General features: G+C 41.3%; 2 protein-coding genes across 4 annotated transcripts; both read left to right on the forward strand.

The window, feature by feature from the left end:
• The first annotated feature begins 64 nt into the window (after nt 1-64).
• parp14rs1 (poly(ADP-ribose) polymerase family member 14-related sequence 1) lies at nt 65-13,658 on the forward strand. Of its 2 annotated transcripts, none has more exons than XM_041950662.1 (17): nt 65-250; nt 366-466; nt 1,081-1,111; nt 4,059-4,346; nt 5,153-5,377; nt 5,516-7,767; nt 8,003-8,233; nt 8,436-8,657; nt 9,443-9,521; nt 9,750-9,896; nt 10,230-10,292; nt 10,455-10,631; nt 10,984-11,190; nt 11,280-11,891; nt 12,248-12,384; nt 12,594-12,768; nt 12,880-13,658. In XM_041950662.1, the coding sequence occupies exons 1-17, from the start codon at nt 76-78 to the stop codon at nt 13,161-13,163; spliced, it is 5,406 nt and encodes a 1,801-aa protein (XP_041806596.1). In that variant the 5' UTR covers nt 65-75; the 3' UTR covers nt 13,164-13,658. The 2 variants fall into 2 exon arrangements, with proteins under 2 accessions (XP_041806596.1, XP_041806597.1); XM_041950663.1 differs by having other exon boundaries at nt 4,062-4,346.
• Nucleotides 13,659-14,479: 821 nt separating this feature from the next.
• On the forward strand, nt 14,480-25,036 carry esyt3 (extended synaptotagmin-like protein 3). 2 transcript variants are annotated; one of them, XM_041950766.1, is made up of 23 exons: nt 14,480-15,006; nt 15,839-15,880; nt 16,262-16,396; nt 16,601-16,677; nt 16,773-16,842; nt 16,941-17,030; nt 17,114-17,169; nt 17,305-17,425; nt 17,634-17,810; nt 18,280-18,362; nt 18,774-18,822; nt 19,042-19,131; nt 19,267-19,329; nt 19,415-19,474; nt 20,780-20,851; nt 21,038-21,124; nt 21,614-21,763; nt 22,041-22,387; nt 22,501-22,599; nt 22,945-23,076; nt 23,223-23,328; nt 23,580-23,629; nt 24,274-25,036. In XM_041950766.1, exons 1-23 carry the CDS (start codon nt 14,653-14,655, stop codon nt 24,311-24,313), a joined length of 2,550 nt encoding a protein of 849 aa, XP_041806700.1. In that variant the 5' UTR covers nt 14,480-14,652; the 3' UTR covers nt 24,314-25,036. The 2 variants fall into 2 exon arrangements, with proteins under 2 accessions (XP_041806700.1, XP_041806701.1); XM_041950767.1 differs by lacking the exon at nt 19,415-19,474.
• The last annotated feature ends 505 nt before the right edge of the window (nt 25,037-25,541 follow it).

Below are 25,541 nucleotides of genomic sequence, written 5' to 3' on the forward strand. Positions count from 1 at the left end.
AAAAAAAATCCCCGTGTCATTTCTTAAGAATCAAAAGTGAAAGTAAAGCAGAGCAGAGAGTGTCAGGCTGCAGCGATGGCCGACGCTTGTAAGTACGCTGTGCTCGTCGAGCTGGAAGAAAGCAATGTACCACGATTAAAAAACAAATTGTGGAAATACTTTCAAAGCAAGAAATCTAACGGTGGCGACTGTGAAGTTGATTATGAAAATGGCAGCAGTACAGCGGTGGTTCGCTTCAGAAGAGAGGAGGGTAAGTGTGGTCCCGTGAATTACACCGTGTACGCTATTCTGACATTAAAAGTAACCTTAATCCCGTTTTTTATCAATCGACTTCTTTTGCTGAGGGTGTTTTTCCCTTCTCACAGACCAGCAGCGTGTTTTGGGGAAAGAGAGGCATGAGATCAGTGTGGATAAAGGTGTGCTTAAGATGACCGTTCGCTTACACACAGATGGGGCGACAGCACAGGTAAGTGCTCACGAGGTCAATATTAAAAAAATAGAGATTAATTTAGCGATTATTTTCAGATCCTATCTGAGTCATGTTGCTGTAGTTTCATTTATTAGTGTGACCGTGCCAAGAGGGTGAGGCCACGGACAATAAGAAACCTGCTCCTACCACAGTCATTCCTGTAACATTCAGTTTCTGTCTTAACCTAAAATGAAATAGCAGCCATCAGCTATTCCTCACTTACTGGAAATCCTTGAATCTACAACAGACAGTCAGAATACCAGTCAAAGAGGACAGAGAAGCTAGTAAACTGTTCCTGTGCAGCTCCATCTGACTTGAAGTCATGTTTACAATCATAAACACGAGCTGTTCCTGCTTTGTACTATGATTCACTGCATGTTCTTCTCAGTTCCTGGTGTTTGGATGTCATAGAGGTCTAAACCAAAAGTGCAAAACACTTCGAAAGCATCATCATGAGCACGGTTTATTTCCTTGTCACAAAACTGTTAAGTTGTCACATTGGATTCCCTATCAAAGCAGCAGGGCATTGTGCCATGTGAAACTGGTTGCATGAGATGTAATAAAGTATATATGTATATATATATATATATGTATATTTCCATTCTATACAGGAAGCTCCAGCTGATGAACTCAACAAGAAATGTAAGTACTGATTAAAGCAAATGTGTGTCCTGCTCCGTTTGTCTGTATTGCTTTTTGGATAATCTCAAAACAGAAACATATACACGCTCATCCCCACACAGGTTTTGAGTATTAAAACGACACTGAAATCAGTGTATTAACTATGCGTTATTAACTTTAATAGTCTTAATTAGTGTTATCAACACTTTTCTGTGGTCAGTTACACTTTGCAGCCCACTATTCAAACCAAACTGAAATAAAAATAGGAAGGCTTTTGTCACCTGAGATAGTGTTGTGTTCTTAATTACCAGAGTATAAGATCAAAAAAGTACACTTTTAAGTGTCCGATGGTAATATCGTATCTTTGCATGTTGGCCAGCCAGCCACAGAAAGTATAAACAACTTGGAGTAGTGAGGGCTGTAATTTCAACTATGGAGGTGGTGAGGACTAGACGCACTGATCTGAAATTTCAGTAACTGGAGAAATACCTTTCTCATAGTAGGCTACTGGCAGAATAACTTTAATTTCCTTCTTAACTCAAGAAGCCACCATCTTTACATAAATCTATTCTGATTGCACCAGTTGACTTTGTATTTTCAGTCATTTAGAATGCTCCCTTTAAACTCAACAAAAAAGGCTAGCTGTTTTTCAGCCCAGACTTTTTATTGATGTTTATGATGATTTGTAATCATACATTAAACAACTTCTCTGATTGCCTCAGTTTTGAGAAACCAGCACCGTAGGAAAAGAGAGTTGCAACACTCTTTGAACTCACCGCCATCTGGCCACAAGGTTCATGCAGGCTCAATAGTTCCAAACAAATCTGTGCAGTCAGCCTGTATGAATGGTTTCAAGCAGGGCAGACAGAAGCAGCTATATTTGGGGACTGCTCCCACCACATAAAATACATTTAACAGTGTTGGAACTGATCACTAATCAAGTGCTGCACTTACTGTTTCAAGGAGCTTGTATGTTACTTCAGTACTTTCACTTTCTGCTACTCTGTTACTTCTACTCAGCTGAGTATATTAGGGGCATGGTCACCTTGAGGGATAACTAGCAGGTAGGTTTCAACAACCAGGCTTCATTTGGCCTGCCTCAGCTGCACCAACACCCCACCTCTTTGCCCATTTTTAGATTAGCTGGGATTGATAGCTTCGGATGAGTCAGGCACTGCCAAGATGCCGACAGCCAGAGCCACCGTCACTGAGCTTCACAATGACTCTTCAGAAACCAATGTGTGACATCACAGAGACTGCGTCCATGTTTTATAGAAACTGTGCATAGCTAGTTAAGTGTTGCTCACTGCTAGTTAACTGCAATTAGATAGATAGATAGATAGATAGATAGATAGATAGATAGATAGATAGATAGATAGATAGATAGGTAGATAGATACTTTATTCATCTCCAAAGAGAATTTAAATTAGAATCTAACATGGTATTAAACATATTAAACATAAAACTGACTAAATGAAATACAAGCATTAAATAGAGATAATAAGAGATCAGGTCATGCATTGAAATGTCAAAAATGCAGTCATTTTATCACCTTTCCATTGAGTGTGCTTAGTTCAGTGCTTGAACTATTTGGATCTATCTTTTGCCCCACTCGTTACATCCGCATTGTACAATACCAACAAAGACAGTGGGAGTGTTGCGACGCTTGTTTTGTGCGGCGCTGTGAGAAACATAACATTCTGCTCCACTTTCATCCCGGGCTTTGAGCCAGTTGTTTATGCTATACTTCTGCTAAAGCAAATCATTTAACAGAAATACACTACATGAGCAAAGATAGTTTCACTTTCAGTTCCCACCACATACTTTTCTACTTCTCTTTCTCCCTCTCTCTCTCTCTCTGTTGCTGTTTTCCTTTTGCTCAATTAGTCTATTTGGGCAGTAGGTTAAATGTCATATAAAGATCAATAACAAGAAAATAAGTCACCCCAGCAGCAGTGCCTGACTTGTTTTAAGTCACAGTGATGGTCTAATTAAAATGACTGCTGAGTCACTCCCCTGACGTTTCCCATTCAGAATGCTGACAGGGTGAACAGACAAGTAGAACTCTCAGTGGTAAATAGACTATAAAGACATAAAAAAATACTGTGCTTAAAGAAATGTTGATAACTCACCAGTCGTGTTTAGGATAAGGTAGTACACGTCTTTTCAGAAACTGATACACAGGGAATAGGTATGCACATATAAATCGGCTGCTGATGGTTATTCATTGATATGTGATTGGGAGAGTGGGAGCGACTAGGTACTCCGTTTTGCTAATACCTCAGCTTTGTGATGGTTAAAAACATTACAAAGCCAGCCTGTTAAACTTGCATTAAATGAAAGCTGGCTTAGCTACATTTTCATAGCCTAGTCTATTAGATGAGCTTGACCTCTGCCAAGATCTGACTGATATTGTCAACATGATTCATACTGTCAGTCTAACATTTGATAATGTTCTCAGTTATAATTGACAAATGCACGGAAGCTTGCAACCATCGGAACCACTGTATAACCTTCGAAATGACCTACATCTTAACCGTGCATGTGCGTTTTTGTTTGCGCGTGATAGATGCACTCCTTTACTTAAAAAAATCGTATTACGCCACTGAACAAGACTTACTTTTGTGGTTCTTTACTTTATACTGTACAGTCACACAGCATTTATAACGTGGGTGAGGCTGCTACCTGGTGGAGATTCGAATACACTACAAAGCAGTCAAACTGACATGTTAACTGCCGTACCGGCTGCTATAACAGAACAAAAGAACGAGGCAATCAGTATCAGTGCAAAAAAAAAAAACATGATCGGAGCCCCCAAAAATAAATTTAATGTTTAATGTATGGAAACACTTGCAATGAACCTGCCACAAATAGAAAATGTATTCATGATCAGCTGATGTTTCGCGTTGTATTATCTCTCTTAATTATGAAACATGTGTTAAGTCACTTTACCTTTGTGTCTCATCAGCAGCAGTTGTTGCTGTGAGCAACAAACAATCAAGCACGGATGGGCACACACCTGCAGCTGAAGTTCAGACAGGAGTGAAAGGCAGAGATGTTGAGACAGCAGATGAAGAGCTCTGCTGCACCTCGGCTGTTTTAGAAAATATTCCAGAGACGTTAAACCAGGAGTTTTTGGAGATGATGGTGGAGAATATTTTAAGGGATCCTGACTCTCCCTCTGCCTCCCAAAGCTTCAATTTGGAAGTCATTCTTGGCAGTTCCTCTGCTGTGGTGACTTTCCAGAGTGGAAAAGGTACTCATTTAGTGTGTGTGTGTGTGTGTGTGTGTGTGTGTGTGTGTGTGTGTATTATTGGCTCCAAACAGCTCAATTTATACTTTTACACAGAATAAATGATACACCTGTGTAATCTCTAGCCTACCTTAGATGATTTTCATCAATTTGAATTAACACCAAACAAATTTCAGTTTTGCAAACTTGCATCTGTATGAGAAAACACATTTATGGCACGACACACATTGAGCTGGCTAACATGACCATTACTGTTGAGACATAACAACAAATCAGTTATTGTGAATGGTGAGAAATGACTTAATTCCTGCTGTTTCCCAGAGTGCTAATGAGCAGCACGAATAAAGAACACACAGGTTTCGCTGAATACTCGTAGCCAAAATAAAATTCCCACACTTGTCAGATGTATAGACCAGAACATATACATATTGGTCAGCAATGCACTGATACTAGAACCTGACAAACTGCTTTACTTCTTATTAAAGCATCCATGAACAGTAAGGGTGCCGTAAGTGTTTTTTCTTGCCAAGTTGTGTTTCAAATCAGGGGTTTTCACCAAGATGCATCATATGAATCTGTGCTACCTAGAAAACACATTGAATGCATGAAAACATCAGTTAGATTATGTATAATGTTACCTGGCGGTACGAGTGCATGCATGTACGTCCATCTGCATGTGCTTGAGATACAAACAAAGCATGGACCCATTCATAAAAAAAATGCTGCACAATGCTCGTCCAAAGAACTGTTTATTGTTTATGAAAGCGTGATTGCCTAATTACCTTTTGTTCTTTTTTAATATCTTACAGAAAACACAGATTTCATTACAAGATGCCCCCAAAACAGGACATTCACGAGGAAGGGACTATCAGTCCAGCCTCTTGAATTCACCGAGCAGGTTTTAGTTGAAGACCTCCGAAATGTTAGTGAAGATCTCCTCCGCCTTTATTTTGAGAATGCAGGTGGGGATGTGGAAAATGTTGTGCTTGATGAAGTGGAACAGTCTGCCATCATCACCTTTAACGACCATAAAGGTAGTTCAGTTGCAGTACATATTAAACATTACTGTGTGAATATACATGTAGTATAGCATATATTAGAGATTACCACCTTTGATTGAATTCTAGACAACGTGACAATGTAATGTTTGATTCTAAATTCTCTCCCCATAGCTGTTCAGAAAATCATGAAGAAGAAGCATCACATCAGACACGAAGAGATCAGAGTTTATCCTTTTTACAAATCTTTGGGAACAGCCCTCTATGGCAAAGACAGGCCTTCACTAAAACTCCCTGCTGCCATCTCTGAACCCATTGACAGTGCTGTCTGGAGATACCTAAATGGCAATCAATCAGCAGCAGAGACCATTCAAAGTCATTTGGCCAAACACTTCTGCACTGTCAACCTCAACCAATCTACTGTGTGTTTGAGCCCCGTATCTTCACTGCTACAGCAAAAGGATGCTAAAGCCATCATCAAAGAGTGGACGGATACTGTGAAGTCATCCTTTGCACACGCTCTGTCAAAATTCAAATCCCTGAAGCTTCAGCCAGAATCAGAGGTATGGGAAGAGTCTGAGGAAAAGATCAGACAGACCCTTTTGAATGAAGATGTGGTTGTAGTGCCTGATAAGTTCAATGGTGTCTTATCAGTGGCTGGCCTTGTGGCTGATGTCAACAGACTAGAGCAAACTCTTCGTGAAGTCGTAAATAAGATTGCTAGAAGGGTGCAGAGGGAGAAATCCAGTGTAACCCAAGAGATCAAAGTGTCAAAGTCAATTTTCCACATCCTATGTCACGATGGCCTTCAGGAGAAGCTGCTACGTGTGTACCCGGAACTTGAAATGTCATTTAGGAAAGATAGTCCGGATTTGAGAGTAACTGGCTTAAGTAATGAGGTTATTGCAGCAAGCAAAGTTATATATGACGCATTGTTTGCATTAAAACATCAGAATTTAGAAATGGATAACTTTGTGCTTGACTTGATGAGAGATGAACAACAGGAGGAGCTTACAAAAACTCTCCTCACATCTAATGGAATCAATGCAGTGTTTGAGATCAATGCACACACTGTGCAGCTCCTTGCTGTTTCTGACAGAGATCTAAATGAGGCTGAAGACTATTTGGGAAGGCTGCTAATATCTCAATACGTTGATGTTGAAGACGCTAATGTCCTGGAGAAGCCAGAGTGGGAGCACCTGGTCAGTCAATTGGAAAATGCCAACAATAAGTCATACAGGAGGATTCGAATCCATACCACTGGTCAGCAAGTTGTGGTCTCTGGCCACAAGGATAACGTCAATAGAGTTGCCAGTGAACTTGATGACTTTTTGATGCAGAATGCTCAAGTAGAAGAAACTGTTGTAGTCAAGCCCAACACAATAGTTGAATACATTAAAAAACTTGACACATCTTGGTTGGAGCAAGTGAATGACAAAGTGGTGGTGTCTTACAGAAAGGAGGCCATCTGTCTAAGTGGTGCTAGAGTTGATGTCACAGAGTGCAAGACCCTGGTTCAAAACATGGTGTCTTCTGTGGTCTTTGAAAGTTTAAATGTCTCCATGCCTGGAGCGAACAAGTTTTTCCAGGATAAAAAATCTTTGTATGTCAACTCAATCTGGAATGAAACTGATTGCCTGGTCCAGCTCGTTGATGAGGCTAGTGATGGACAGGACAATTTGGCCCACAGTCAAGTACCAAAATCTGTGTACCAGCTTCAGACATCTGATGGAGTTGAAATAGCCGTTTGCAAGGCAGATTTGTGCAGCTACCCAGTGCATGCAGTTGTCAATGTCTCTAATCAGGACTTGAAACACAATGGAGGTCTTGCTGCAGCTCTTCTTAATGCTGCTGGCCCTCAGTTGCAGAATGAATGTGACAAACTGATTAACTTGCATGGACAGCTCAAGCCTGGAGACTGTGTCATAACTGGTGCGGGGGGACAGCTGTTCTGCAGAAAAGTCATCCATGCAGTGGGACCAAAGTTTGATCTAGCTAATTCCCGGAAGGCTCTGGAGCAGTTGAAAAGGACTGTTAAAGGAAGCTTAGAACTGGCTGAAAAGCATGGCTGCACCTCTGTGGCCCTGCCTGCCATCAGCAGAAACCTAGGCTTCCCTCTCAGTTTGTGTGCAGTCACCATCATCGAAGCAGTCAAGGAACACTGTGATGAGAAGTACGATAACAACACCTTGAAGAAGATTCATTTTGTGGACAACGATGATGTTACTGTTAAAGCTATGGAGGCAGCTGTCAAACAAAAGTATGGAAATCATGGTGTCAGCCATTCTAAACAAACTCTTCCTACAAAAGCCATCAACGTTTCACTTGTGAAACATGCTGGATCTGATCCAAACTGCTTGGGTCAAGTACAAACCAAAGAGGGCCTGGGCATCACTCTCAGGACAGGAAATATCGAGTATGCCACGGTAATTTGGATTTTTTTTTTTTTATCCTGCATTAAGTGCAAACGGTTAGTTTAAGAGATGAAACATTCGTACATAGAGACTACTAGAATTTGTAGAATTAACTATTGACCTTATCCCCGAGCTCAAGAGTGTCTCTATTATTGAATGTGATCTTATGAGGGCTTGACTGATTCTTGTCTCAGTCTTGTCTGAGTCTTGTTTTCTAACTGATAACATTTTGTTAACACATTTTCAGACTATGGTGACCGTGAATACTGTGTTTGAAGATCTTGCACTGAACAAAGGGGCAGTTTCAAATGCCATCTTGGGTGTGGCTGGACCCAAACTTCAGGAGGTGGTAAATGCCAAAAATGCAAGTGGAAACATTGGTGAGGTCATTGTCACTGATGGCTGCGAGCTAAAGAGCAAACTAGTCTTTCATGCAGTCACACCTCACTGGGACAAAGGACAAGGCAACGCTGATAAGGTAGTATGCCTGTTCTGAATTTGATGAAAGGTCAAAACACATCATAAGGAATATACCTCAGATATATGTAATACTAATTTGTATAACACAAGACGTAATGCTTTCATGTGTTGTCTGCTGAGGTCACAGGGACTGGTAAATGGATGTAAACTTTCAATGTCTTGCACCTAAATATTTATTGCATTTATGCTCTGCCTCCCAGATCTTGAGTGGCATTTTCAAGGATTGCTTGGACAAGGCAGAGGACAGTGGTCTAACCTCCATATCCTTCCCTGCCATCGGCACTGGAAACCTGGGTTTCCCAAAAGTCCTTGTAGCCTCATTGATGTTGGATGAAATTTTGGCATTTAGCAGTAAGCAACAACCAAAGCATCTGAAGAAGGTTGTGATCATACTTTACCCAAAAGACACACAGACCATCCAGGTAAGGGAAGAAGACGTGTTGTAGGACTTTTATACTGTGAGTGCCGAACTAAAATTTAGCAGTGAAATTAATCTAAAATTATAATCTTTAAGATTTTAGACCTGCTTGATCTGTTGATACCTGTGCTAGTAATGGGAACATCACAGTCACTAAAAACTCAACAGCAGGACACAGTAAACGAGTGCTTGCTGAGAACATGTGCAGCAACAACAGCTCACTGACACTGTGTTACACATACAGGTAGTAGTAGTAGTTGGCAGTCTGGCCTCATAAAGCTTGTCCGACTGGACAGTTGTTTTCTGATGTAGCCTGATGTTCCCTGTCAAAAAATGTCAAAAATATCCATTAATATTCAATAAATTATCAGGGTTAGAGCTAACCTCAGTAGAAAACACATTCAGATTCCTGTGACTGTTTCAGAATATGTTAAATGATTTTAATGGGAACTAGCAGCAAATGGAAAAGTTCAGTTTGCATCAGCAGTAATTTAATACAGCTCAGATAAAACTATAGAGGGGTGAACAGTAAAAACAGTAACAGTTTAGTAAATAGTACCACTTGGATGCATCATTTCCTGTGAAACCATGTGGAATGAAGGACCCCACCACTAATCATGAAGACTATTACGTTGAAGTAATTTTACCATGTGAATGCATTGAAAAATGTCAGCCATAAATGGTTATGTTGGATCACATGAAAATCTGAGGAATTGGGATTTTAGTGAAAGTAGTGAGTGACGTTTGTGAGTGTTTTGGTATAATGTATCTGTCTGATTCTGTCTCCAGGTTTTTAGTGATGAATTTAAGAAGAAGTTCCCCAGTGCCTCTGGTGTTTCTGTGCCCACAAGTTCTCTACAAAGTCCAGGTAGACAATATTGTTCCAACATGGTTTGTTGCAGCTGTAGACAGCTAGCTCTATAGCTGTATTATAGAAATGTGTAAGGATTAAAATAATACTTCTCCAAACAAGCATATCATTATGGAGTGAAGCATTCTTTAATGGTAGCCAGCAAATCCTTGCATTTATAAAGCTGAAAAATATTCATTTTTACTTATTGAATACCGAATTTGAACTTTTGTCTGCTGCCTCAAGGTCCCTTCTCGAAAGTTGTCTCGAGCTCAGGAATGCATGAGACCAAAATGGGAAGTGTGGCTTTACAAGTGGTCACAGGAGACATAACCAAGGAGGCGACTGATGTCATTGTCAACTCTTCCAATGAAGCTTTCACTCTTAAGTCTGGTAAATGATACAGTTAATATTGTTTGCACTGTATATATCTTAATGTATTCTCAACTACCCCTTTTTGTTTATTCTATTTATTACCTCTACACATTTGTACATACTCTGTTTCAGTAATGAAAAATAATTGGAATTTTAGATTATTTTAGATTTAATGAAAATATTTACAAGTAGTCATAGTGGTAGTTCCAGTTATGTTACCTTCGAAGTATTGTCTGCCACAAGGCAACATATTTCTGAATCCTACTTAACATCAATATTGACACAAAAATAAGTCCACACAGTAATCATGTCATAATCATCAATCGTTTATCTCATATTTCTCTCCCATAGGAGTATCGAAGGCTATTCTGGATGCAGCTGGACAGGCTGTTGAGGCAGAATGCCAGAACCTTGGTAAGGAAACATTTACACACAGAGATCACACCAAACGCTGTGTACCAATTTTCGTGCTTGTTAATGACATGGATTGATCAGAAAGGAAGTGTGTCCTGAATACACACAGAGTCATGGTTGTCAAGATTCAGAGGCACTCAAATCTACTATCTATGCCTTCAGGTGCCCAGCCCAACCCAGGCATGATAATGACCCAACCAGGCAACCTCAAGTGTAAGAAGATCCTCCACCTAGTTGGACAGGCGGACCAACCAAAAATCCACAAAGTTGTGAAAGATGCACTCCAGATGTGTGTGAAAAACTCGTACACGTCTGTCTCATTTCCTGCCATTGGCACAGGTGAGATTCATCAGCGCATTGTGGTATTTATCTTTTGAAAAATCTTGAACATTTATCCTTTCGTAGTGGATGGGTTTGTGTACATAAATAAATTCTAAATTATGTTTATTGTAATTGTAGGAATCAAACTGGGTTTGCAATCAATTGGGATTCAATTAGGTTTCTTTTCAGGAAGATTTTGTTCAGATTTCCTCCTACTGCAGAACAAATTTTACAGAAATTTGAGGGGATAGTCTTGCGTTAATCTTGTTCATTCTGACAGCTTGTTTGGTGTGTTTGTTACAGTTTTATGCAGGAAGTCATTGTCTAATGTACTGCAGACAAAAGTGTAATGTGTACTGTACCATTTTAGGTCAGGGCAATGTACAAGCAGGGCAGGTGGCAGATGCCATGTTGGATGCAGTGATCGATGTGTTGAGCCAAAACACGTCTAGTAGCCTGAAGACAATCCGGATAGTTATTTTCCAGCCACCCATGCTAAATGACTTCTACAACAGTATGCACCAAAGAGAAGCTACTGAACCTAAAGATAAAACAGGGCTCTGGGAATGCTTCAAATGTAAGTACGGCGAAGAGAATAATTGTGTTCATTAATACATAATCACTTCTGAATTTTACGTACGTATATCTTGGTATTTGCTCTTTCAGCATTTTTTAGTGGAATTGCTCACAAGCGACAGGAAGAAGAGGATTTTGTCATTGAGGCTGTGAAAGTGGACCCTTCTTACTTCCACATCTGTGGTAGCTCACAGGCTAAAGTAGACTCAGCCAAGCAGTGGATCAAAGACCTCATTTCCAAAGAGCACAACAGCATCTGCATTTCAGACAACGCCATCCTCAGCTTCTCTGATGCTGACCACCAGCACATTGTTGACATCCAAAAGACCATGAGCGTGTGCATAAGGATTGAGAGCAAGAAGGCCCAAGCCTCACTTACCATCGAGGGGCTCAGCAAGGACGTGCTCAAAGCCAGCAATGAGATCCATGAGATGCTGAGGAAGGCAAGAGATAAGGAGGAGCTGAAGAAGAAGATGGAGCTGGCGGGCACAGTGGTGGACTGGCAGTACCAGCAGCAGGGGCTTCCATTTCGGAGTTTTAGTCCAATGACCAACTATGAGCTTGAGCAAGCGTTGGAAAAGAAGCTACCAAATGTAAAAGTTATCGTCCAGGGTCAAACCTACATAGTCACCATGCCAAATGGACCTGCCACTGATAACCGGGGACGTACCCTACAGATCAAACGCATTGACAAACTAAAAGGTATCTTACCTTTGTCCTCTGATAAGTGGAAACATGTTATTTGTCATAACCTTGCTTCTCCTTCTGCCTAACATTTATAACAGTGCAGGAGAATCTGATTGTGTCTTCATTATGAAGCCAGAATAAAGTGCATTCATTATAGATTTGAGCCATTTAAGTCAGTTGATGTATTATTAGGTTCAAGCATGCTTTTTTTAATGACCACTTTATCAGCTCTCTATATATCATTACATACTGTATATTGTTATCTGGTCATCAACACAGAAATCCTATGCCAGAGTTGCAAGGAAATTTTATCGCTGACTTGTTAATGCCAGGAATAATAATAAGGACGAACTTGTTTATTATACCACTAGATGAAGACATGCCAGAGTTCTGGGATACCATGCCGGCCAATACCTCGAGTCAGGGCGTCACCATCAAGGCTGGGACAGCAGAGCACACTGAAGTCCAGAATCTGTTCAGGGCTACATGCACACAAACCATCATTAAGGTAGACGACATTTAGCATGCACTGTACGTAATGAATAATGTTTTGTCTGTCACACCTCCATCATAATGTCTCTCATCATTAGGTCACACTAATAAATCAATTACATTTACATCACCAAATTACATTATTACAAATATGTTACATACAGGAAAAGGAAAAATAATGTAAAAGACATAACTTAAAGCAAAACAAAACTTCCCTTCTTTCAGATCGAGAGGATCCAGAACCCTGTATTGTGGAAAAGCCTGCAGATCAAGAAGCGTGACATGGAGCAGAGAAACGGCCATCAGAACAACGAGAAACGTCTCTTCCATGGCACCAGCCATGACACTGTGGCCTACATCAACGAACATGGCTTCAACAGGAGTTACGCAGGGAAGAATGGTGAGAAGTTTATGTTGAAAATGTGGGACAATGTTTAACCAGACATGAGGAAACTATAGCAAGAATCTCACAGATTAACTCAATATCTTTCTGCTGCTTTTCCATTTTCAGCTACTTGTTACGGCAAAGGCACATACTTTGCTGTCAGTGCTAGTTACTCTGCCAGTAACACCTACTCCCAGCCCAATCAGAATGGGGAGAAGTGCATGTACCTGTGCCGAGTGCTGACGGGGGATTACACCGCTGGACACCAAAATATGATCGTGCCACCAGCCAAGGGTGCCACCTCCATTCAGAAGTACGACAGTGTCGTGGACAACGTGGCCAAACCCACCATGTTCATTATCTTCCATGACAGCCAGGCTTATCCCGAATATTTGATTACATTCAAGTGACACAGCCATGCACTGAACTAACAAAAACAAATGCCTTATAACAAACAACTCTTCACCAGTTATTAGCTAGTTAACATGTTTGTTTTCTCATCCACTTAAGGTACTTGGTTTAAATTTACTATGAGCATGATACAAGCAATCAGCAATGATCACAGTGGTCAGTCATGGAAGTATTGATGGACCTGTATAGTGCCTTGAAAACATCTCTGTAAACAATAATCTTTCAAGAGGAACGTGAAGAATGGGGGGAAAATGAGAGGATTGCCGAAATAGTTTTGACTACTGCTACTATGTAATGCACTTTGTTATTGCACTTAGAGCTGGGATGCGGATGGAAAGTACCTGCTCCATTCCAGGAAATCGTGATAATAAAAGTTCTCAGTGTGCGCATGTCTAAATCAGGTTAACAATCAGTTTTGGTTTTGAAAGTAAAATTGACACTGAACTGCTGTTCCAATAATCAAGCCTGTACAAATAAAAGTTCATACAAGGACACTAATTTTTGACTGTTTTCTACTTTATTTAAAGTTTATTACTGACTACATTTGTGTCCACATCCTGTTGTACTGAAGCAGGCTCAACTTATTGTTAATTGTTTGTGTGTGAGCCTCAACACAAGCTTCACTCCAAAAACTTCAAGTTTAGGCCATGAGGTGTCAGTAGAACCAGACTAGTTAAGTTAATTAAATAAAACCTCTGCCACTGCATCTTTTTTAAAGTGGTGGCATTTTGTGCATAATAAATAAAGCTCTGTATTTGCAAATAAACATTGGAATGCTATACTTTGCCATGATTTCCATAAAGTTTGTAAGTGTAAGATCATTAACTTTTTCAAGCCTGAATACTGTATGCAGAATATGACCATTATCTGAGATAGTATGACAGTATGGCTCCACCTGCAGGTCTTCCTGCAGAATTACTACCTTGACTGTTATCTCTATTTGCCAAGTTATAAAGGCTTGGATTTAGGGCTTTGCAGATAACAAATATGGCAAACTACTGCTGTTTTACCAGTCACATAGGACAATAATATTGGATTAGTCACAAAAACATTAGGCTACAATAATAATATCCGACAACAAAACTGCCGATGTCTCCAAAAGAAAATTAATGGAAAAATACATAGTATAAAAATAGAATAAAGTTATAAAAGGCACGAAGAAATGAGGAACAAGAAAAGAAAAATAGTCCCACACAACATAAGGTTGCCCTTTCGCATTCATTTTTAGGGTGGAATTCCTTTTTTTGTTGTGGAGCGCATTCCCCACCCATGGGCGCAGGTGTGCATACCTGTCGTTTGGAAGTGTCAAACGCGGAAGTGTTAGTACAAGATTCATTATACAACTGTTGCGGTGTGCAGTTGGTTTGTCTTCAGCGTTTGCTTTCTTTTAAACCGAAATAAGGAAACAATCATAAATCTGTTCAGGCTATCGAGCTGAAACAGCTCTTTCGGAGGTGAGGAACCAGGCTCCAGCGGAAGTCCGACCCGATGGCATCCGCCGGACAGATGTATCCGAGCGGCCCGGCGGAGGGAGCGCGGCCCGGGGAAAGTCTGACGGTCCCCGGCGGCCCGGAGAAGCTGAACTCCTCCGCGGTCAATCGTATGCTGATGGAGTTCTTAATGTACTTTGGCCGAGCCGTGTTCGTCTTCTATCCGGTGTATCTGACAGGATACCTGGGCCTCAGTGTCAGCTGGGTGCTGCTGTGCATGGTGATGATCACCTGGTGGAAGAAGAACCGCCAGTGGAAGGACGCTCGGATCGGAACCGCCATCGAATTCGTGGACAATGAAACACATGTGGTCAACAAGGAGCTGCAAAGTGCCTTACAGATGGCATCATGGGTATGTATTGTATTAACATGCGATACATGCAATCACAGACTTTTTGTTTCTGAGCATCTTTACAGAGGCAGTAGGTGTGAACTGCCTTGCTTAAGGGCACTTCAGCAACAAGGCAGCAAAGGGATTCAACTGAGAGCGCTCCAGTCATCGAAGGCCCAACCTCAAACCTGTTTTTGCTGTGTTTTTGGAGGCACTGATATCTCTGCTAGTCAGACAAGCAAACGCCAAGCATGCAGCCAAACAGCATCCCATAACACTGAACACGCTTTCTGTCACTTTGACTGAAATCCACTTTATTTGCATGACAGCCAGACTCAGCCTGAAGCTCCAGGGTCCTCTCAGGGATGGGCTGAGCCAGCCGAAAGCACTTTCATTCTGCAGGACACATTTGGTTACGCCACACCCGCTCCAGCAGTGACTCATGGGAACTAAGAAGGGAGAGACAGTCAGATGGGATCTTCTAATGTCAGAGGAATGTCATATATGCACAGTGAATGTGAAATCACACTGCGTTTTAATGGTGGGGGCAGTTGGTGTCTTGCATCTGATGATGATGGCATACTTCATTTAGATAGATTTCCATTTTAAGATATGCAGATTTATGATTTCCACCTAATGTAAAAACCGGCTATATCAGTGGATCTTATTTTACCTCATTTATAGGTCTTGAAAAAGTGTACATAGTGTTTTCCCTCTTTAACATCTTCAGGCAGAACTCACTTAAATTTGCATGATGAAAGTTTAATAATTACTGACATGATTAGGTCCTCCGTCGCCGCCACCCTGCATGCCTTTCACCTCACTTCATGATCTTTTTTTTTTTTTTTCAAAGGTCCACTTTCCTGATGTTGAGAAAGTCGACTGGGTTAACAAGGTACAGTATCTCACTTGACCTCTTTCTGGTTTTATGGGTTCCCATCGTGGTAGAAGTCACATGGCCTGAATCTGAATGTGTTCAGTGTACATGAAAAGGTAGAGGCTGCAGTCAAGGTGCAGACTGTGTGGATTCTGGCAGTCAGGGTGGGCAGGGTGTGAACCTCCATGACTATGCTGTGCCCTGCCGAGATGAATGGGCCCAAAGCAACATACAGACTGCACCAGTTTTCAGCTGTATTGGTTTATTTTTCTGTAAATTAAAACATGCTATAAAAACACTTTCATGCACAATGCCTCTAAAAGTGAAAGTGAAATTTTCTTTGCTGTTTGATGAGGTGGAATCAAGGTGTTTTAGCTCTGTTTTGCTTTGTACGTTCAGGTGTTGGAGCAGGCCTGGCCTTTCTTTGGGATGTACATGGAGAAGCTCCTTAAAGAAAACATCCAGCCAGCTGTGCGGCTCTCCAGCCCCGCGCTCAAAACCTTCACCTTTACCAAGATCCACTTTGGACACATAGTGAGTTTGTATTTAGTTTACAGTTGTCCTCCATAACTTTTAAAGCCATTAACCTAATATTATCCTGTTTTTATGAGAAACAGCACACCCCTGTGATTTATACGGAAATGATGCCATCACACCTGTATCTGTTAAACTGAGAGAGTGTAGTGTCATATTAAAGGTGGTTGAGGAGGTTCCTTTAAAATGTCTCCCTGATTCCAGCCTCTCAGGATCACTGGAATGAAAGTGTACACACATGAAGTGGATCACCGGGAGGTGATCCTGGACTTGAATATCAGGTTGGTTCAGTTCTCTTTTCAGAGCTGTTTCTATGTTGCAGAAATGTGACCTGTATACTGTGTAACTCTGAGCAAGAGTCCTGTTCATTTTACAGTTATGAAGGTGATGTGGACATCGACACTGTGGTGAAGGAGCCAATCACAGCTGGGGTCAAAGGACTTAAAGTGGGCAACTCTTTTTTCGGTATTCTCTGCATTACCCTCATCGTCATCATCGTTGTATGTGTTTACTAGTGGTGTAAAAACTGTCCTGAATCTTGCAGCTCAAGGGGATGCTGAGGGTCATTTTGGAGCCGCTCATTGGCGAAGCACCACTGGTGGGAGGCGTCACCTTTTTTTTCATTCGCCGCCCCGTGAGTGCAGATTTTCATTAGCTCGCTGTCATTGATTCATCTGTGCCATTAGCCAAGTTTATCTTATCTAAGATCCTTTTCAGTCCCTAGAAATCAACTGGACTGGCATGACCAACCTCTTGGACAGCCCTGCCTTCAGGTTAGCTTCCACAGAAAACCCTCTGACCATAACAATGCCGGTCCTTTGTGATTGGCCTAAACGGAGCCTGAGCGGTCACCCCAGCATTTTGCTGTGTGGTTGTCTGGTTGTCTCATCTCATCTGTCCCCTTCCAGTTCATTGTCTGAGGAGACCATCATGGACATCATTGCCTCGCTCATGGTGTTGCCCAACCGCATGTGTGTGCCCCTCATAGACCAGGTCAAAGTGGACCAGATGAGGTTCCCGCTACCTCGCGTATGTCAAATATGCTTATTTGCATCTTCATCTTATCACCTGCATTTACTCGCATTGTTAAATACTGTTACGACACATGTTTTAGGAAAAAAGTCCCCTTCCAAAATAAAAGCTCCTATGATTTGGATGCACTTTTTATATGTAGGTGAAGATTTAGTCTTGGTTGATATTGTTAGTTTGACTCCTGCTCTCCTTGTCTGCTCCTCAGGGCGTGGTGAGGGTCCACCTGCTGGAGGCCAGAGACCTGGTGGCTAAGGACACGTACATGATGGGTTTAGTGAAAGGCAAATCAGACCCCTATGCAACACTCAGAGTCGGCAACCGGCATTTTAAAAGCAAGACCATCAAAGAGAATTTGAACCCCAGGTGGAATGAAGTGTATGAGGTACAGTAACTGTCAGTCATATTAGCTGCATTTCTGTGCTTTGCTTTCAATAATATGATTACTCTGTTATTCAGCTACTTTATGGACTTTAAAATTGCTTTAAAACACCTAGATAAACTTGTAAATGCATGATAGTTAAGCCTGAACTGCACTGTTTTTCATACTGTGTAATCCTGCAGCATTCCATGACACGTGTCCTAGTTAGTGAAAGGCAGAGCTGAAGATAAATACACTCTGTCTCCGGTTGCATTAAAGAGTTACTCAGATTACTGTTAGCAACTCATTATTTGAAAGCCGAGCTTGTCTCCAGCACGTGACTGTGTTTGTTTGAGGTTTTCATCATTTTCATCATCTGACATCCCTTTTCGATTTGTAATCTGCCAAAGCCTTCGAATCGAGTCGAACCGACGTCGACTGCCCCGCCTGAAACACACTAGATAACATCCACCTTTTCTCCATCTGTGCGCAGTTTGTCGTCCACGAGGCCCCAGGGCAAGAGCTGGAGCTGGAGCTCTATGATGAGGACACAGATAAAGACGACTTCATTGGAAGGTAAGAATATAGTAACGGCACAAACAAAGAGTTTCTAAAGCATTACTCATTATCCCTTTATGGCACTGCAATAAAAAAACACAAAGGAAGGAATTTTAATGGCATGCTCTCATCATTAACATTAGTGCCATGATTACTATGTATTATATTATTATTATTGTTGCTATTTATATGCAGGTAACATGTACTATATTTGAATAATGTTTTGTATCCTCAGTCTCAGCCTCAACAGTTAATATGATTATTTGGTTGAAAATATGCAGCACAGTAGCTTGTCTTTTGGGAAAACAGCTGAGTGGTGTTGTGGGATAGGTGAGAAGTATGAGTGCATATGGTATCAAAATATATTAGTTTGAAATGCTGTGAGCCTTCACTCTTCAGTGCGATCAGTTTTGATTACTGTCACCTTAGGTATCACCTTGATTTGGGAGAAGTAAAGAGGGACAAACAAATGGACCAGGTGAGCTTTTATTTAACATCGTGGACACGCTGAATAAAGCGTTTTGTGCCTGGTAAGAATAGTTTTTTCTCTGCAGAGGGAAAAACGTTCCTTTGCCAGCTTCACAGGACAGTATTGTTTCCTACTCTTTCAATTGCAGATGAAATGTCTTGCAGCAGCAGCGTTTTTTTAGAGTGGAAAAAGCTTTTAAATGCTAATGCAATCCCCTCGCTGTTGTAGTGGTTTCCACTGGAAGGGGTCCAGAATGGAGAAGTTCACCTCAAACTCCAGTGGTTTTCCCTGAAGACCGACCCCAGCCTGCTGACGGAGGTGACCTCATTGTTGCTTGTTTTAGTTTATTTTCACTAACCTTTGCATTCAGTATCTTCAGGCTCTTATTCTACTTGGTGAGTTACTGGGCCAGCAGTTAGTCAGCCGTGTCAATCATGTATTACTCTCTTCCAGACTTCAGACGGCCTTGCTTGTGCTATGCTTGCACTGTATCTGGACAATGCGTCAAACCTACCAGTAAGTGGCCTCTGATAGGGACTACTGTTGAGATGCATCATGGAAAGATGAATGTGCCGATGTGTGTTCTTGCGTTTTGCTTCAGAAAGACCACAGTGAGATCACAGAGCATCACAAACACGGGAAGCGCTCAAAGGACACTCGGGTAAGACGAGAGCTTTTTTAAAGCTTACGGTATTGTTGCATAAGGCTGTGACTCCAGCTGCCCTCCCTCCACCTATCCTCCTAAGAAGGAGCTGAGCTGGCGTTAGGGACCCCAGGCTCTCAGAGACCCCATTTTCACTGTGTCACCGCTGGTTTGCTGTTTGATTAATTGCCAATTTTTTTTGTGAATATTCAGCACTTAAGTGCAACATTTGCCCTTGAGAAGGAGGGTAACTGCCTTACACTTCAGCTCTTCTGTATCTTGATGTAAAAAAAAAAAAAAAAGCCTCAGTCAGATCAGATGTTTGCTGTTAGTGCTCCATGTTCACTTGTCCCTCAGCATAGCTGGTATTTCCTGTTTGTCTGGCGAATGCCTGTCATGGTATGTGGGTGTGTTATTACCAGCCTGTGTTGAACTTGTCAGATTTCTTCCTTAATCTGAGGCTTGTTCAGGCTCAGTTTGCCAGCATAAAGAAACGCAGACGTGCTGATTGAACAGTGAAGACACACTGAAGTGAGAACATAAATCAATATAATATATATCAGATTATATCTATAGTCATACATCTACACTATACATCTCTCTAAAGGTAATGTAGGCTGACAGATCACCTAACAGCTTCTGTGACAAACATTTTACCTCCTCACACATGTACCTATGCTATAAACCCCTCTACCTGGTAATTCATTTGACCCAGACCTGTGAAACATGTGTTTCAGTAGCAGCCATTGCCTCTGACTGCCCTCTGCTGGTGATTGTATGAAAATACAGTCATAAAGTGAAGTGGGAAAGACATGTGATCATCCTGAACTACGTACATATTTACTGTGATGTGGTTGTAGCTATTATTTAGTTTAAATAACAATAATAACAACAACAATGGTAATTTAATTTTATTATTTATTTTTTTTATTTCTAACTCCAGACAGTCTCAGCCCAAATATTGCATTCAATGATGGAACAACTGCATCAGCGTCTGAATATTTTCATTCCCCCTTGGACTGTTGGTAAAATGACAGTCAGACATGCTCACGCTAGCATGCTATCTGTGTCTACCACCAGTAGCATTCACATTCTTCATTTACTCTGTTCTTCTCTGTTTTTTGCCAGAGTAAACATCTGTTTCATGTGTTGCGGAGGGTGTGGTGTGTCTGCAGTGCATTAGGGATGGAATGCGTAACCTAGCAAAGGCAACAGGCTGCTTGTAGACAAACTCCCAGTGTTATTTTCTTGCTATTGGCCTTTTGTAGTGAGTGAAAGCATCATTTTAATAATGACTGCCTCACTGATTTGCTCTGTTTTCAGCTCACAAAGAGAACTTCTGGCCCAAACTCCTTTGTGGAATTTTCCATTGATGAAGAAGTTCAAAAAAGCAAGGTACAGCACTCACTTTATCACATTAATGCAGCATTTTCTCTTTAACTCAAGAGATCTGTGAAGTCATATCTGTTAATTACTGCTCATGCTGGTATTTTAGCACTGTACAAGAGAGCAGACTTGTAAAATAGATAGAAATAATTTTAAGTTGTCATGGCTGCGGCCGTGTTTCTTCCCTTTCCGTAGGTTGTGTATGCATCTAAAGACCCGGTGTGGGAGGAGGGCTTTACCTTCTTTGTGCATAACGTCCAAACACAGCGACTCATGGTGCAGGTTTGTCAATTTATATTTTACACACCAAACATTTCTCTACCCAGCAGAATCAAAAACCTTTGTTTCTCCATGTTTGTGATAATTACTTTTGAAAATCTCAAAAATGTGAATTAAAGTTGATTTCTTTTAGTTTATTTACACATTTTTCTGTTTTGACTGCAAATTAGCAAATGCCACAGTATGTGTGTGGCTGGACAGTCTGATCAGAAGTTTAGTGGTGACGAAGGCGTCATTATTATAAGAGGCTTGAAATTTAAATGAAGATCATCATATTTAGAAATGATCAGTCTTATTTTTTGTATTCATCCCTATAAACCTGTACGTATCAACATTTATTGCACCGAACTGGAAGCTGAAAAATAGGAAACACCAATGTTATAATCGCTGGATGAAACGAAATCTCTCTCAGTCAGGTGAATATCCTCAGGAGATATAAAACAATTTCCACTCACTGCTTGAATAGTTTGATTTTGTGTTCTTGTGGTCCAGGTCAAAGAGCATGAGAAGAAGACTCCGCTTGGCGTTCTCAACTTGCCCCTGACTCGCCTCCTCAACACCTCCGACATGACTCTGGACCAGCGCTTCCTGCTGGAGCGCTCCGGAGCGAACAGCCAGATCAAGATGAAAGCCATTCTCAGGGTGGGTGCAAAACGCTGGCAAGCGACACACACAAGTTTAGTACATAGCAACTCACATTACACACAGATCAAGCCCATCACACATTCAGTACAAAGATATGATCGCACATACCAAAACGCCAGTCAGTTACTTCCTGTTCAAAGCTAACAGTCTGTCATCTAATGTAAATTAGCATTTTGCTGCCATCTATTTCCAGTTGAAATAAGTCAATGTTATTCAGCCAACACCTACATACACTGTGTCACTGATGATAGCCATGTCATCAAACCCACAATAGATTCTTACTCTGGAAAAGCCTCCACCTAAGATCATCCTCAACCCTCCTCCACAAGTCAAACAAGGAGGACCACAGAGCAACCAAGGAGGTAACGCCCCAGAATCCTCTGCAGCACTTTCCTCCAGCACCGTCCAGTTCTCATCTCCGACCCAGCCCGCTGACTCCCACAACGGCCTTCGTGACGACTATTCAGCTCACCGCCGTGGCTCCCTCGCGGCTTCCGAAACCTCGCGGCCGGCTCCTTCCACCACGTCAAACATGCGTCGGTTCGACTCCCACAGCCTGCTGTCAGAGAACTCCATCGCTTCGTCGCGTTTCGACATTTCAGAGGGAGCCTCGTATCCAGAGTGAGTCTGTAGTTTTGTTTCGTGCGCGCTGACGTCTAACCTGATGTCTCAAGCCAACTATAGCGAGAGTTATATAATAAAAGTGACGTTTACAGATGCTTTGATCACTACAGGGCCATCAGGAAACATCAGGGTTCATTTGGGGAGATCCACCTGACTGTACGCTACGCCACCCTGAGGAACAAACTCATCATCATGGTTAACGGCTGCAGGTACATCAGAGAAATGCAGCAGAATATTTGGTCAACTGAGCTCTGAACACATTTTAGATCACCAGAAATTCACACTTCGGTTCCTGTGTGATGGCATTAAAAAGCAACTTTAACGGGTCATTTGTTGATATACTTGGTTTAGCATGTAGTGATGTAACCACAATATGAGGTTGCAGTTCTTGGTATGAACTTAGCATAGCTTCTTTTTCAGGCCTTGGTTGAGCATCAAAAACAGTTTTGTGTTGAGAACGTTTAATTTACTCTGTGTTTTATTGGTATGAATGATGTGACTGGGTCCGACATAACAAAAGAGGAAACTGAACATACAAGTGTTGTTGCCAACAGGAACTTATTCCCCTGCAGTGAGAATGGCACAGACTCTTATGTCCGCCTGTATTTGCTCCCTGAGCAAACCTGGAGACACCGCAAGAAGACGCACGTCAAGAAGAGAACAGTTAACCCTGTCTTCAATGAGAAGTAAGCTTACACTACACATCTGTATGGAAAAAACTGACATTTTCATCACCTGCTTTTCTGAATATCAGCGTGAAGAAGTTCAGAGGCACAGAAGCTGAGACTGTGTCCGGTACTTGATTCTTTCTGCCAACCCTCTTTTATCACAGGTTTGAATTTGATGTGTCGCTTAATGAAGCCCAAACAAGGAAGTTGGACGTGGCTGTGAAAAATAACAAGATGTTGTACACACGAGAGAGAAAGGACATTGGCATGGTGGGTAACGCTACTTGTGATAGACTGTAGATTTCATAGTAGTTCAGCAGTGGAAATGCTCCATGCTGTTAGACAGTTGAGTTTGGGTGAGACAAATGCAGCCGCTACATTTCCAACTTTGCTTCATTGTGGTTCAGAAATGTTTTTATTTCTAACACAAGTTACAGTGTCTTGATCACTACAGTTGTTCTGCAGTTTGCAGCTCAGCCCAGATAACTGACTGAATGTTGAAGTTCTGCTCCTGCCCACAGGTGATGATCGATTTTTCACAGGTGGATCTGGCCAAAGGCATCGCACAATGGTATGGAGCCCAGTTTTCTACTTCTCCATGATTTGTCTGAAAAAAGTAGCTGCAAGTAATTCTTGGTGTTTTGCTCTGAATGGAACACAAAGTTGAGTTTGACGTCTTATATCCAAACTGAAGTATCAGTTCATTTAATACACTCGTGTACATTTTCATGCGCTCATTACTTTGTTCAAGATAGAAAATCCTGCCCAACCAGCTTCTTTACAGGAAAAGTTTGACATTTTGAGAAAGACCTTTTCCTTCTCCTTCATGCTGAGGGTTAGAGGAGAAAATTGATAGCAGACTTACATATCTGTACAGTAAAATAAAGCTACTGCAAGCAGACAGTTTGCTTGTGCAAAGAAGAAACATTTATCTACACTCCAGAGGTAACAAAATCCAGCTACCTGCACCTAAACTGTCCAAAGCTGAAGTGTGAAAATAACTTGTTCTGCTTGTATAGGGGTTATGTGCTGGGCTCGTTGTCATGAGGTTTCCAAGCAACCAGGAAGTGTCAAACTATTCCTTTAAGCTGGTTACAACAAAAATCCGAAATAAGTGACGACTACTGTTTGACCCAAGTCTGGTTGGAGGGCAAATATATATATATAATATTATTATTATCTTATTATATTAATATATTTCTCTTTCCTCTTCAGGTTTGAGCTCACACTACCCGGGCTGAATAAATCCAGCTAGCAGGAAGAGCTGTTAAACTGCAGCTTACAGAGCAGCTTCACAGCCACTTCGAGGCCAAATACTGGCCTGATAAATGCTTGGAGAGTTACATAATGCTTGTCTTCCTTATCATCGCGGACCAGAGTTGGGTTTTCCAGAAGCAGCACTGTACCCACCTCAGACACGGGACATGTTTGGTCCCGTGTGTCAAAGTGTGGACAATCACAAGCACAGAAAATAAGATTCCACACCACAGCCTGACTTAAGGTCTACCTTGAAATAAAATGTTTAAGTGCATTTTGTCCCACTTACAAATATCCACCATCATTTAAGAAAATATTCAGAATAAGATACTGCCCTAAATTATCTTGACCACTGCAAACAAATAACTGCAAATAAGACTTTTAAACATGCTTCAGTATCCCAGATAATGTTAGCATGAGCAGTGTGTTATTTTATGATCAAATGTTTTGTAGGTTGTTTGAAGTGACGAGCAGAAACCAAATGAGTCTGAATCGTAATGAGCATTCACATTTTTCATAGAAAAAGAGAATGCAATTCATGAGAAAATGTTTGCATTGCTGTTCTACCGGGAAACAAGGTGATGTGTTTACTTTGGATATTTTTTGTGAGCTGGTTTGGTTTTTAAGTTGATCTGAACTAAAGTTGTATTTTCATGTAAATAGTTGTATTCATAGTTTTTTTAATGTAACATAGTAAGGGAATTAAAGGAAAAGTCATGCATGTGTGTTGCAGAAATTCAGAAAGTCTTGACCTGTGAAGAAGAGTTATGCGCTTTAGTACACACATCTATAAAAACGGTGGCCTATAAAAATTAGTTTTTAGAAGCTGCTTGAAACAGTCAAAAGATTCAGCACATTTGATAGATGAAGTAAGATCATTCTAGAGGGTTTGAACTAAAACAACAAAGGCACGATTGCCTTTTTTTTCCCAGCAGAGGATGGATAAATAGCTGGGATTAGGAGAAGTGGTTGAGAAGTGGGACACAGGACGAGGAGTCCAGCAATGTAACTGCAGGCAAGGTCATGCAGAGCCTTTTAAGTAATCGTCAGGATCTTGTAGTTTATTCTGTATTCTACAGAAGGCCACTGGGGGGAAGCAAGAACAGGGGTAATGGGGGACCATCAGCTGGTTCTAGTTAATAGCCTGGAAGCTACAGTCAGAACAGTTTAGAGCAGCTTGACTGAGACACGTGTTGAGGGAATTACAGTAATCAAGGCAGGAGAAA

This window comes from Chelmon rostratus, chromosome 13, assembly GCF_017976325.1.
Source record: "Chelmon rostratus isolate fCheRos1 chromosome 13, fCheRos1.pri, whole genome shotgun sequence".
NCBI classification, from domain to species: domain Eukaryota; kingdom Metazoa; phylum Chordata; class Actinopteri; order Chaetodontiformes; family Chaetodontidae; genus Chelmon; species Chelmon rostratus.

Bases quoted from the DNA above. Each gene is read 5' to 3' on its own strand.
- parp14rs1 (XM_041950662.1), top strand. From the start codon at position 76: ATGGCCGACGCTTGTAAGTACGCTGTGCTCGTCGAGCTGGAAGAAAGC. The intron at 251-365 runs GTAAGTGTGGTC...CCCTTCTCACAG, and splicing joins TCGCTTCAGAAGAGAGGAGG to ACCAGCAGCGTGTTTTGGGG. The intron at 7,768-8,002 runs GTAATTTGGATT...ACACATTTTCAG, and splicing joins GAAATATCGAGTATGCCACG to ACTATGGTGACCGTGAATAC.
- esyt3 (XM_041950766.1), top strand. From the start codon at position 14,653: ATGGCATCCGCCGGACAGATGTATCCGAGCGGCCCGGCGGAGGGAGCG. The intron at 16,678-16,772 runs GTTGGTTCAGTT...TTCATTTTACAG, and splicing joins ATCCTGGACTTGAATATCAG to TTATGAAGGTGATGTGGACA. The intron at 19,475-20,779 runs GTAAGACGAGAG...CTCTGTTTTCAG, and splicing joins AGCGCTCAAAGGACACTCGG to CTCACAAAGAGAACTTCTGG.